Source organism: Thamnophis elegans, chromosome 11 (genome assembly GCF_009769535.1).
Source record: "Thamnophis elegans isolate rThaEle1 chromosome 11, rThaEle1.pri, whole genome shotgun sequence".
Taxonomy (NCBI): Eukaryota; Metazoa; Chordata; class Lepidosauria; order Squamata; family Colubridae; genus Thamnophis; species Thamnophis elegans.
In genome coordinates this window covers 40,528,648-40,542,554 of record NC_045551.1, presented here as the reverse complement: position 1 = coordinate 40,542,554, position 13,907 = coordinate 40,528,648, and the positions used below count along the sequence as shown (strand labels likewise).

Sequence of the window (13,907 nt, the reverse complement as noted above, 5' to 3'; positions counted from 1 at the left end):
ACATACATATAAATCCGTTTCAAAGCCGAAGAGCCAGCACTGTCCAAAGACGTCTCCATGGCCATGTGGCTGGCATGACTAAATGCCGAAGGCACACGGAACACCCTTCCCACCAAAGTGGCTCCTATTTTTCTACTCGAATTTTTACATGCTTTCGAACTGCTAGGTTGACAGAAGCTGGGACAAGAAATGGGAGCTCACTCCATTATGTGGCACTAGGGATCTGAACCGCTGAACTGCCAACCTTTCTGATCAACAAGCTCAGCATCTTAGCCACTCAGCTACTGCATCTACATACATACATACATACATACACACACACACACACACACACACACATATATTTTGTGCATGTGCGAGATCAGAGATGGCTGCTAGGCGTTCTTCTCCGTTCTGACTCACACACACACACACACACACACACATATTTTGCGCATGTGCGAGATCAGAGATGGCTGCTAGGCGTTCTTCTCCGTTCTGACTCAGACGGAAAAACGCTGGAAACCTCAAAAAATCGATTTGAATTTCCCGTGAAGAGGTCCTTAGGGATGTCCGGAGTCTGGGGGATCCGAGGAAGCCAGACCTCTGCGGGGGCCGCCGTTCTCGGGCGCCCCGGCTCGTTCAAACATCGGAGGTCTGTGTGCTGCCCGGCGGTGGGGGAGGCGAGGCCACGCTGAGAACGGCGGTAGCGTACTTCGGCGTCTTTCTCTGGCGGCGACGTCCCTCGGCGTTTTTTAAAGGTTTCGGTGTCCTCGTGTTGCTAGCTGCACCTCCTGGGGACTTTCTCTGTTTACCATCGCCCCGGAGTGTAAGCGGACGGACGGAGGAATTATTGGAACTGTTGGCAGCGCTTTCTGGGGGCTTTGCTCGGCCACCATTATCTCGGAGAGAGAGCGGACTAATAAGAACATTGTTGAGGGTGAGCATGTTGGCTGTGTCTCTTGGGGGCTTTGCCGGACTATTGCTGCTTTGGAGGGAGAGTGGACGGTCAGAACTACTGTTGGGACTGAGGAAGCTGGGCGGCTGGCTTTGCCTGGTGCCACGGCAGTCCCTCCGGATGGCTCTCCCCCCCGTTCGGCTTCGTCTTCGCCCCGTCTCTGCCCCCCCCTCCTCCGCTCTTGCCTGGTCAGGTGGCCCCACAGAAGCGATTCCATCTTTGCCTGCCCCCACTGTTGTGAGGCTTCCCCCTGTGTTCTCTGTTTGGCACTGGACTATCTCTTATTGTGGCATTCCAACATCTGGCCTTTTTTGCCACGGCCTCTGGATTCCTAGGCCTGTTGGCACATTTCCATCTGGCCTGGATTATTGTCACTATTATTACTTTCTGTGGCTACCCTTGTGGCATCGCCCTGGACAGTGCCTGCACAAGAAAACCCTTTACCATCTTGGACTGTTCCGGCCGGTTGAACCTTTATAAATTTACAGAAGAAGAGGGGGGATATAAGACACTCCCCCATATATTTTATCTGAACTGTAACTGGTCTCCAGCCACTTCAACCACCTTGAACACTGAGAGCCAGTTATGTTATCTGATCTTGCATTTTTAATCAACTGCGCAATTTATTTTCTTTTCCTCCTTTTCTTCCATCTTTTTTTCTTCTCTTTGTATGGGATATGCATGGGATACGTATGAGATGAATGAATGTCCCACTTTTTACTATTATATTGTTGTAATTTTTGTGTTTTAACTCTTACATGGGGATTGCTTGGGGGAGTGCATGGGTATGTATGATTCGGAGGACCTGCCGGGGGATGCAGGGGCCATGGGGGTGGTTGAGGGGACCAGAGACACGGGAGAAGGTCGTAGTATCACGGTCGTAACAGGGAGGGGCAGATATGGCGGGGACTTTAGGGCAGGCCATTACCGGGGAAGGAGGGTTCGCTACATTACAGAGATCCCTCCTTCCGGCCCTATGAGTCCCACTCCGAGACCAGATGGCGCAAGTAATCAGGACCCTGGACTCAGGCTGCTGTCGCTAAATGCCAGGTCTGTAGTACATAAAGCTCCTCTCGTCCGGGACTTAATTTTAGACGAGAGGGCAGACCTGGCATGTATTACGGAAACCTGGCTGGGCCCAGAGGGAGGAGTCCCCCTCGTAGAGATGTGCCCAGAAGGATTTCAGGTGCTGCACCAGCCGAGAGCCCAGGGAAGGGGTGGGTGTGGCTATTGTTATCCGGGAGTCATTAGTTCCTCGTAGGTCCCTGCTCCGGAGCTTGTCGGGTGTGAGTCTCTGCTGGTAAAGTTGGACCTCAAGGGTCAAGTGGGTCTGCTGTTAACGTACCTGCCTCCCAACAGCGTTGCAGCAGCCCTCCCCTCGCTCCTCGAGTCGGTAGCCGAGCTGGCAATTGAGTTCCCTAGGCTGATGGTCCTGGGGGACTTCAATTTGCCGTCGCTCGGTGAACACTCTGATGGGGCGCAGGAGTTCATGGCTTCCATGACGGCCATGGGCTTGACCCAAGTAATCCGGGGCCCAACCCATTCAGCAGGTCACATGCTCGACCTCGTATTTCTCTCGGAGCAGTGGATTTGTGATCTTGGTCTGAGGGGTAACGACATCATACCCCTGTCGTGGTCAGACCACTGCCTACTGAGGCTTGACTTCCGGAGACCAAACCCCCACTGTAGGGAGGAGGAACCGACCAGGTGGTTCCGCCCCAGGCGACTTATGGAGCCGTTAAGGTTCCAGACGGAGCTTGGGGTCATTCCTGATACTTTCGCCCACAGTCCGGTAGAGACTCTGGTTGCTGCCTGGCACTCGGCGGCATCGGAGGCCCTTGACCGGATTGCGCCACTACGGCCCCTCCGAGGCGGCGGATCCCGGAGACCTCCTTGGTTCACCGAGGAACTCCGGGAGATGAAGCGCCGGAGGAGACGCCTAGAGCACCTATGGAGGTCCGATAAGTCCGAATCGAACCGAGCAATGGTAACCATCAGCACCAAGGAATACACCAGGGCACTTAGGGCAGCGAAAAGATCTCATATAGCCACCTTGGTTGCGTCCGCTGAGTCCCGCCCAGCCGCCCTGTTTAGGATAACCCGTTCCCTACTAAATAGGAGGGAAGCGGGGGAACCCTTACAGGGCAGAGCTGAGGATTATGCCCAATTCTTAGCGGACAAAATTGCTCGGTTTCGGTCGGACTTGGACTCCATCTCTGCAGTTCCAGCCGAGGCACAAGAGGATGAAGTAGACCACCTCTGGGTTGAGTTTCAGGATGTTGCCCCTGGGGATGTGGACAAGGCCATGAGGGCTGTAAGTGCCTCCACCTGTGTACTGGACCCGTGTCCCTCATGGCTGGTTGTTAACAGCAGTGAGGTGACACGAGGCTGGATCCAGGCGGTTGTTACCGCCTCTCTTCGGGAGGGGAACTTCCCCGCCGCGCTAAAAGCGGCGGTGGTGAGACCCCTCCTGAAAAAGCCATCCTTGGATCCAGCTGTTCTTAACAACTACCGTCCAGTCTCCAACCTTCCCTTTCTTGGGAAGGTTGTTGAGAAGGTGGTGGCCTTCCAGCTTCAGCGGTCCTTGGAGGAAGCAAGTTATCTCGACCCCTTCCAGTCAGGCTTCAGACCCGGTTACAGCACAGAAACCGCTTTGGTCGCATTGACCGATGATCTCTGGAGAGCCAGAGATGGAGGTCATCCCTCCATCCTGGTTCTCCTTGACCTCTCAGCGGCTTTCGATACCATCGACCATGGTATCCTTCTGCGACGACTGCGGGAGGTGGGAGTGGGAGGCACTGTGCTGCGGTGGTTCTCCTCCTACCTCTCGGACAGGTCGCAGTCGGTGTTAGTGGGGGGGCAGAGATCGACCTCTAGGCCCCTAACATATGGGGTGCCGCAGGGTTTGGTCTTATCCCCCCTACTATTCAACATCTACATGAAACCGCTGGGTGAGATCATTCGCAGGCACGGGATAAGATACCATCAATATGCGGATGATACCCAGTTGTATCTGTCCACCCCGTGCCAACTCAATGAAGCGGTGGACGTGATGAACCGAGGCCTTGAGGCCGTTATGGACTGGATGAGGGCTAACAAGCTTGTACTCAACCCAAAAGACCGAGTGGCTGTTGTGTTCCCTCCCAACAATTTGACCAGTACTCCATCGCTCATGCTGGGGGGTCAAATTCTACACCCCTCAGAGAGCAACTTGGGAGTCCTCCTGGATCCACAGCTGTCCTTTGACCACCATCTGACGGCTGTGACCAGGGGGGCATTTGCCCAGGTTCGCCTGGTGCGCCAGTTGCGACCCTACCTGAATCAGGAGGCCCTCACAACAGTCACTCGGGCCCTTGTGACCTCTAGGCTGGAATACTGCAATGTGCTCTACATGGGGCTGCCCTTGAAGAGCATCCGGCGACTTCAGCTAGTCCAGAACGCGGCCTCGCGAGTGATCGTGGGTGCACCTCGGTTCACCCACATAACACCTATCCTCCGCGAGCTGCGCTGGCTACCTGTTGATCTCCGGGCGCTTCAAGGTGCTACTAGTCACCCACAAAGCCCTCCATGGTAGTGGGTCTGCGTACTTGAGAGACCGCCTTCTGCCAATTACCTCCCTGCGACCAATTAGATCTCATAGATTGGGCCTCCTCCGAGTTCCATCTGCCAGCCAGTGCCGGCTGGCAATTACAAGGAGGAGAGCCTTCTCAGTAGTAGCTCCGACCCTTTGGAACAATCTCCCCGTGGAGATTCGTACTCTCACCACCGTCCAGGCCTTCCGCATAGCCCTTAAGACCTGGCTAGCCCGTCAGGCCTGGGGACAAAGATAATTGCCCCTCCCGAATGATGAATGAATGTTGCTCATTATTTTATTCTATGTTTGTCTACGTTATTGTTTGTATATCCCTCCCTTGATTTTATGTAAGCCGCCCTGAGTCCCCTCAGGGAAAAGGGCGGCCTATAAATGTTAATAAACCTCTAAAACCTCTAAACCTCTAACATACATTACTTCACCTCAAATAAAGCCTGCTGGTATATTTTGGTTAGTTTTCTCCAAATGAAGATGGAATAGGTGCATTATAGCAGGGATCCACAATCCTCAGGCTGCAGTCCATTAGTAGGTCGTAGCCTATTCGGAACCAGGCCACACATCAGCATGCTGGTGTGCATGTGCATCCCTGCAGCTCAAATTACATGAATGGCATGCCGGCATGTATGCACAGACATGCACAGCTCAACTTGCACAAATTAAGCTGTGTGTATCTGCACGTGTGAGCTAGCTCACTGCTCACATGGCCTGGTTCCCCACTCCCCTGCCAGCTGGGCCACCAAGCTACAAAGGTTAGGGACCGCTGCATTAACATGGACAACCAAATCTTTAAAATATATACTTTATATACAGTATGTATGAAACACATCCACCATGTTATGCTTTACAGAGTAGGGGGGGGGGACTCATTGACACAAAAAACTTCCATGCACACACCCAAGATTACTTTTGAGCAGCTACAGATTTGTGCAGAATAATGGGGCAACCTGTACATTTATCAATAAATACACTAAACAGCCAAGGGGATATTACAAATTACTTTAAGCTGTCTACCATGGACTTTACGTGTTTCTTAAGAGGTCCCTAAGGGGGCGTGCAAGGGCACACTAGCTTTCCTACTGTCCCTATTCTACTGTCCCATTTATATGTACTCTTTTTAACTGTTTATGGCTATGTTTTGCTTATTTATATCCATTTATTTGTGCCATTTTTTCATGTTTTCATACTTGTTTGCAAATATAATAAATAATAAATCCATACTTCCATGTCAGTTTTTAACCATTTTCTAAGCACTTTATTTATCGTCATGCATGCTTTATTTCACATGCTGTGATACTACTTAGCAACCTATCTTCAGCTTCATATTCATGCAAAAACATTTCATAATTCAAGCCTATTCACTTTGTCATACATTTCCTTAAGTCAACAAAAATTTCTCTCTGACATTTATATCAGTGATCTGCTGAAGAGCAAAAATATGGTCTGCATTATGCCTGCCATAATCTTTAATCAAAAATTATAATTATAATTTTAGTAGGCTATGATTTTTTATTTGCAAGCCTTTCTAATGGATATGAGAAATACTTGCTCAAAATGTTATGATTATTTAAAAAAAATACAGATAACCCAGATGCGGCCTTCACCTATCCATTATTCTACAAGTTTTCATTCTATAGTTGGTCTGCATCAAAAAGAAGCCACAGTTTGTCTTTTCAACAAGTTCAATCCCTGATTGAAGGGAATAAGAGACCACTGAGCAAAGTGAAAGTCAGATGTTCATGTTTTCATCACTTGTATTTGTTGCTTTAATATAAAAAAAATTTTTAAAGGAGAACACAAAAAGAGAGCAAACTCACATTATATGGCATATAATGCAGCCTCTTTTTTTAAAGGCATTAAATCTTGACCACACAAGATATTCATTGGTATTCATTACACTTGTAAAGAGGCAACTTAAATATAGCAAGTAAACAACTTACTGAAAGGTCCTTGGTACTCTCTGAGTTTGGTGGTTTTCTTGCAGACGTTTTATTACCCAAACTAAGTTAACAGCATTAGTGCTGTGTTACCTAATTTGGGCAATGAAATGTCTGCAAGACAACAACCAAGCTGAGACCACCAAGGATCCCTCAGTTCAACCTTGAACTACAAATATTGTCCTTTATTGAAACATTTTACTGTAATCCAAAATCATAAAGATGGAGATGCAATAACCATGGGCCAAATTATCACATTTGCTATCCCTCAAGCTCAGTAAGTCCATAATATTTACATAGTGGTAATTTTTCAAGTGTTTCATATGCCATTCAAAATTATGCTCTCATCTTTAATAATGATCACTGCATCATGATATTGTTTAATGAATATCAAACCAAAATGGAAGGAAGTGTTCCTTCATCCAATTCATGCCCTTATCATGTCTCAGATGGACTACTACAGTTCACTTCACATAAACTGTCCTTAAAAACTTACTGGCAGCTTTAGGAATTTGCTGAACCGTTATATTACTTACATGACACACCATTGCTTCAGTTGCTATATTGGTTGCTAGTTTGTTCCTGGGCGCAATTCAGGATGCCAGGCCTACCTTTAAAGCTTCACACAGACTCGGGGGAGCTAAAGGTTGCCTTCCAAATTAGGTTCTGTCTGCCCAATTTAGACAACTAGAGAATGTCGTATGAAGCTGTCCTTGGACCAGAAGCTGAAGTGTGAGGATACATAAAGCTGAGAGTTCTTCTGGGAAGCTCCATGCTATGGGAACATGGCTGCTCTTGTCTTAGCTTTCTATAAATTGGCAAAAACTAGCTATTCCAGAAGACATTTGTTGGTTGTTTATGGAATGTTAGCACTGATCTTAATTATTAATTTACATTTTAAGGTTGTGGTGTTTTATGAGTATGAGCAGGAGTATATTCTGATAGTATTTCCACATTATCTATATAAGTAGGATGGACTTTGAAAAAAAACTGCAATACTTTCCCCCCTAGGTTATTGTTGTATTATGGCTAATGGATATGCCACAACACCTATTATTAAATCTTTACAAGGAACACAAAGTTACTGAAATAATTGAAATTGTAGAAACAGAATGGGTCAGAATTGGAAACAGATATAACAATGATGCATATTTCCCTATATCTATTTAACTTTTACAGTAAATATATTACAAAAAATAGCAAGATTAGAATTGATGACAGCAGGAATCAACACAGAAATATGAACATCAACAATTTAAGATGAGCAGATAACACCTATTTGTTAGTCAGGAAAAATAGAGGTATTTAGAACACCTCATTGTAGAAGTAAAATTAATAATAAAGTAAAAAATATAAAATAATATGAAAACAGTAATGTTAATCAATGTGCTTAGTGAACTCACAGTTGATTGAAAAGTAAAGGTGGTAAGACTGGTTTTCTTGGGCTCTAAATAAATAAACATGAACAATGTGATAGATCAGGGATGTCAAACGTGTTTCGTCACAGCGTCATCACATAACATATCGGAACTTTTTTCCCCTTCACTAAATGGACATGGGCACGGCCGTGACACATTCAGCCCACGGGCCGCAGTTTGACAGCCGTGTGCTTGACGAAGCAAAGAGGAATGTTAATTCTAGGGGAAATGGCAATGATAAAAATATGCAAGACCATGAAAGATAAGGAGATTTATATGACCAAAAATTTAGAAGACTCAAAGAAGGTAAGTTACATCAGTATAAACTGGATATTGAGAAAGAGAAAGCAGATGCAAACTTCTGAATATGAATCTGGAGCTATTAAGAGTATCAGAGTACAAAAAATCAGAAAGAAAAAAAGTATTGCCTTATTCAACCAAAAATCATTGAGAAAAATGTATATTGAGGGGAATTGATATAATGAATCATAAGCCAGATAAAACAACTACTCATGAAATGAAGGGGATAAAAGGGGAAGACAATGGATGAGGTAGATGGATGGTATCAAAGAGATTAGGTATCTAACTATTTAAAATGAGAATGCTTAACAACTGGTCGGTTTTATTGTATACAGTAAGATGTCTCCAATTGTTAAGTATTATAATTAATTTTGCTCATGGAAGTTTCCCCATTATATTTCAATTCAATGCAAAATAATAGTTAACTGAGATAGTAATGTAAGAACAGGTCTAAGTAACATTGCACTGTTTTGTACACATAAACTTATATAGTACAGTAAAAACATCTGAATGCTTTGAAGTGAAAACAGGCTATTAAGCTGACAAACAGTACACAACTTTGGCTTAAAGGCAGTATCTGACTGAAAATGCACAGGGCCTCCACTCAGATATACAAGCAGGTCATTTCCAAGTATTTTAAGTCAATTCTATTTTATTGGAAGTCGTCTTCATTTCCCTGAGACAGATCATATATTGTTCTCCCAAATTCCTATCCAAAATAGAAACAGTTTTCATCAATGATTAATTGCCCAAAAGGAAAGTAGTAACCTTGAGTATCAAATGTCAAATCATTATGTAAAACTGTCCTTCTGGCAGGCCCAGGCCCTCAAACTTGAAGCTGTTTTCAGAATTCTCCAACTGGAGCTAATTTCAGTCCAGTCCTTTAACTAGCAATTTCAACATTCTAAAATCAAAGATACGTAAGACTCCTAAATTCAATGCACAGTACATGGCATAATACAACAACATAAAATAACAGATCTTCATTTCTGAAAATAACCATTAGGTATGTCTTGAAAATGAAAAACTAGAACTATCTGCAAACTCTGGATGAAACCCATTAAATTAAGCAGAATAATTTAGGAAGGAGGAATTGTGAATGACAGTTCCCAAGTATGGGTAGCTTTTTGACTGGAAGTCAGACTGGTGCTGAAAATATCTGCCTTTTTGATTATTCAGGACTTAGTATCCCAAAGCTCCACCTTTTGTCCTTCATGCACTTCTCTACCAGCGCTCAATCAAATACCACTTCAATAAGAAAAAACAATTATTGCACTTTGTTGTACTGTTTAGCTTACTTATTTTATGTATCATAACTACCACGAGACCCTCTGGAAAGTAGACATGCTGTGCATATTTTTTTAAAAAAATTCAACCTCATTCAAATATTAAGCCTCAGTAAATATTTTAATGGAGACATGCTTGCATGCATTTTATTAATATCCTCTCATTTAGCAACTTTCAGAAGCATGTTTAATTCCCATCTACAATGTTATCTGACTACAGGTTTAAATGTAGCAACTGGAGCAAAGATCTCAATTAAATTAACATTATTTCCCTAGCTCATATTGCTTACTTTGCAATATAAAGTATGTATATACAACATTCTGAAGAGATAGCTATGTTTTGTTAAATAAGAAAAAATGCCATTTGTTTATGCACAACATGGAAAAATATACTAACATAAATTGCAATATATTTCCTTAGCAGTGCTAATGACATCTTGATGTAAAAGACACTGGCATTCTATTAAATAACATTTCACTATCATTAAATTTGTGAAGTAATTGTTATGCTGCTTCAACTTTACTAAATTCATGAGGGCATGAGATTAAATTGTCCAACTTCAATTACAAATGTTCAAAAGTAGCCAAAAATAGCATCAACAAACATGCTTTTTAATCGGCATGCAAGTTATCGTGAGATCCAACCAGACTCATAAAAATGACAAATGCAATTGGATAAAGAACTGTAAATATACTAATATTATTCCTATGGAATAATTTTGAATTCAGTCCACATGTAAAACTTTATATTGTTTTTTATTATTATTTTCATTTAACACCATCAGTTCAAGCTAACATATCAGCTAATGCCAAGAAGCTTTGGATTGCCTATAGTTAATATTCATTCATAAACCTAAATAAACCTTATTTGTGGATGACTAAGGCTGCAGTGGATATGGTTAAAGCTCAGATTGTTCTCACTGTGATACAGAACTGCAAGTATTACTTTAGTATGATGCACTTTAAAGGTATACATGGGATGGTGACCAAAAGAAAAAATGGAGTGTTTTTTAGTTTCATTACATTTCTTAAAAATAGATATTTTATGCTACAGTATAATAATAAATACCAGAATAGTGCCAAACTAGTAGCTTTGACAATTACAATAAAAAATACAATTGTAGGAGTATGATAAGAGAGAACATTGGCTGTGCCAGCCATTTGTTCTTTGAGGCTACTTGTACAAGAAAGAGGTAAGGACAGAAAAAACAAATGCTATAGGAGATCATGTGCATATTAAGTATCATTGCTTTAGTTACTGAATGTAAATTATAAACTGAAATAAATGCTTCATGTCTGTTATGAAACAGTTGTCTCAATAGCTTTCCTGAGGCTGTTTAGAACATATCTGTTTTAAAGCACAGTAAAAGGTAACTAGCAGCACATACAACAACTAGATAAGATATAAAATAAACAGTATCTGTAATTGTTCCAAAGTGCTTTTTCAATTTATAATTCTATATCTTAAACATTCAGAACCGAAACAAAACTTAACTTTAGCAGTAAGGTCAATAAATTATATTGGCACCTCAGAGATTTATATCTGCAGATTAATTAAAACTTTAGATGGAAGTTTTAATGTAAGAGTTAAAGAGTCTTAGTACAAATGTCCAAACATCAAAATATAGTTATAAACTTATAATTTGACAGTTGAGATACTGAGGCTTCTACCTTCCAATGTGCTAAAGAAAAACTCAGTTATACCTCATCTTATTATATTCAGTGATCAAAAAGGTGATGGTTGAGTGACTTAAGAACACTTGGAAAATACCTTTGATTTCACAACAGTACTGTCCACCAAGCAGCAGGATATCACTAATTTCTTTCAGCACCATGGACAGCATCACGCCTCCGCAGCGCTGTGGGCCTGCTTTCCATCACACAGGACTGGATTCTCTATGTACCCGATTCAGTTTAATACAACTTCAGCACCTCCTTGTCCCTCAAATAGGAAGCAGCGCTTATGTTGATCACAAGAAGACGCTTCCAAGACATGTATAAAGCTGAACTGATTATTACATCCCCAAAGTCTGACTATCTCAAGTTTATTTCTGAAGATACCATCCTCCATGTAACTTTCAAAATAGGTTGCTTAAAACAACAACAACAGAAGACTCTTCTTGACCAATAATATTTCCTAAACTACTTCAGAGAGAAAGTAAACTGGTTTCGACCTGAAAGTGGCTTTGGATATTTTTTGTTATAATACCTAAACAAAATGCTTTAGGTGTCTTAAGGTAATCCACCATCCAGATTTTTCTCTTTCAAAAGAATATTGCTGGTCTTGGTATTTTAAAACATAACACAATTCCGATAGAAAGTGATCACATTAGTCAGCTTTATTTGTTTAAAACAAAACCATAACATTAGCTTTAGAGAAAATTATTTCCATATGAATCCACCTGGGACCACAACTGTAAAAGAGATTCACTACTACAACAGTCACTACACAACATTTTTTTTGCTACACATGCAATTGTGTCTTGAGTAGAATGAGAAAATAATCAAGCATACATAACGACAAAGCAGACACCACAATTCTATCATCAGTGCTGTCTACCCAGAATCACTGCAGAATGTATTAGCAATTAATAAAACTGGAGCTAATCTTAACTCCAGAGAGTTGATGGAGAAGATTTGAAGCATACACATGTGCCAAGAAAAGAAAGCCCACCTGGGACTACTTCCTTTCCTCTATGACTCAATTACCATTCCTCTCTAGTGCTCCTCAGATAATCACTGAGCTTTGATTCCCAAAGGTCTAGGAGCACTTTAAAGCCCCGCAAGCAAAGCTTCCACAATGAATTTGGACAAGACCGTCCTTCAGAGAGACGCTGTAAGTACTATTATCTCTCTGCCTTTTATTCTCGACAATCCGGAGGTATTAGAAAAGAGTAACACCAAGCACGTTATCTTAGGTGGCATTTGAACTGCTCTTAATACACTTACACAAAACCCAAAAGAACGCATATATCCAGTCTCCGTCATCTATTCAACCCCACAAACACAGCAACTTCAAAATGAACTTCTGCAAAAAGCAACCACTCTGGCTCGCTGACCTCTGAATGACGCCTCTTCCTTGCCAACTCCGGGAAACAACCGAAATCGCAAATCAGGTAAGGACGACGTGGGAAAACCCCTTCCCAACTATGCTTCAACCCAACTCCCCCCCCCCTTCCCCCAGCTTCAGCCCATGCACATTCTTCACCTTGGATCCTGCTCGCTGGCTGGCACGCCGCCGCTTTTTCCCCTGCCAAGCCGCATTCCAGCCCCAGGCGAAACGGGCCAGGGGAATCAACAGTGCCTCGCGGTTCTCGGAAGGAACCTACCTCTGCCCTCCCAGGAGACCGAGGACGGCCCTCCCGCCCGCTGCCGCCGCCCCCCCCCTTACACGCCTCGACCACGCGCTTCCTCGAAGATCGCAGGCCAGCACGGTAGCCACAGAGCCCAAGGGTAAAACAAAACACAGCCGCTGCCGGAAAGCAAGCGAGGCTCCTACCTTGCAATCCTCCGGACCGGATTTCACCGAGTACTCCTCCGCCTGCAGGTATTTCTGGAGCACGAGCTCGAACTCCCGGTAGCGGTCCTGAGCTTGCCGATCGTACCTCTGGTAAACCAGGACGCAGCGGCGGCAGGAGCGAAGCCAATCCTCCTCCTCCCCGCTGCGCCGATCCCCTTCCCCAGCGCCCCGTCGTCGTCGTCGTCGCCGCGGTCCACAGTGCAGTTCAGCATGTCCGGCCGAGAAAGCCCGGCGAAGAGCTCGCGCAGCGTATAGGAATTACAAAAGGAAGGTAGAGCTCCGCCTGGGCCGAACCCCCCGGCTGCAAACGGCGACAGGCAGCCTCGGCGTCGCCCAGCAAGCTGAAGCACTGGCCGGCGGCCGGTGCCGCGGGGCTGCTGCTGGGGGCCGTCCCCCCTTCGTCGTGCTCCATGCCCGGCTCCGCGCGGCGCTCCCGGTCCCGATGGCGCCCAGCGGCGACTTGCCTGGCCTCAACGCAGAGCCACAGGTGGTCGGAGAGCAGGACGGTGAAGAAGAGCAGGGAGGCCAACGACAGGCGCCATTTCTGTGCCCGCTCCGAGTCGGCGAAGGGCTTGTCGGTGTCCCGCGGGCCGAAGCACACGCCCGAGCCGGATCCTCCCGTGCTCATATTTCGGGAGCGCGCAGCCCCGGCCGGCTCCACGGCGACGGGGGCTCCGCAGCCGGGCTCGACGGCCCCACGGGCATGGACACTGGGCGGCGGGGCGCCGGGCTCCCCCCTCAGCGAAGGGTGACGACGGGGGTGGGGATGGCCGCGGCGGCGTTGTTGGTGCGAATGGTGGCGATGGTGCTGGTGCTCCTGCGCGCTGGGCTGGGCCGGGCCGGTAGCCGTCCCCTGCCTCCCTCGCCTTTCCTGTCACCCGGGCATGGTCAGAGCACAGGCCCCCATTTTGGCGCCAACC

The 13,907-nt window shown here is 45.1% G+C and overlaps 1 protein-coding gene across 1 annotated transcript in view; it reads right to left on the bottom strand.

Annotated features, from left to right (window-relative positions):
• The window catches only part of FAM155A (family with sequence similarity 155 member A), a 441,603-nt gene extending 427,988 nt beyond the window's left edge, over nt 1-13,615 (bottom strand). The window contains exons 1-3 of the mRNA XM_032226252.1: nt 13,402-13,615; nt 13,178-13,270; nt 12,967-13,142 (exon numbers count right to left, since the gene is read on the bottom strand). Of these exons, the coding sequence (XP_032082143.1) occupies nt 12,967-13,142; nt 13,178-13,270; nt 13,402-13,615 (483 nt within the window). The remainder of the gene's footprint in view (nt 1-12,966; nt 13,143-13,177; nt 13,271-13,401) is intronic.
• Between the last annotated feature and the right edge of the window lie 292 nt (nt 13,616-13,907).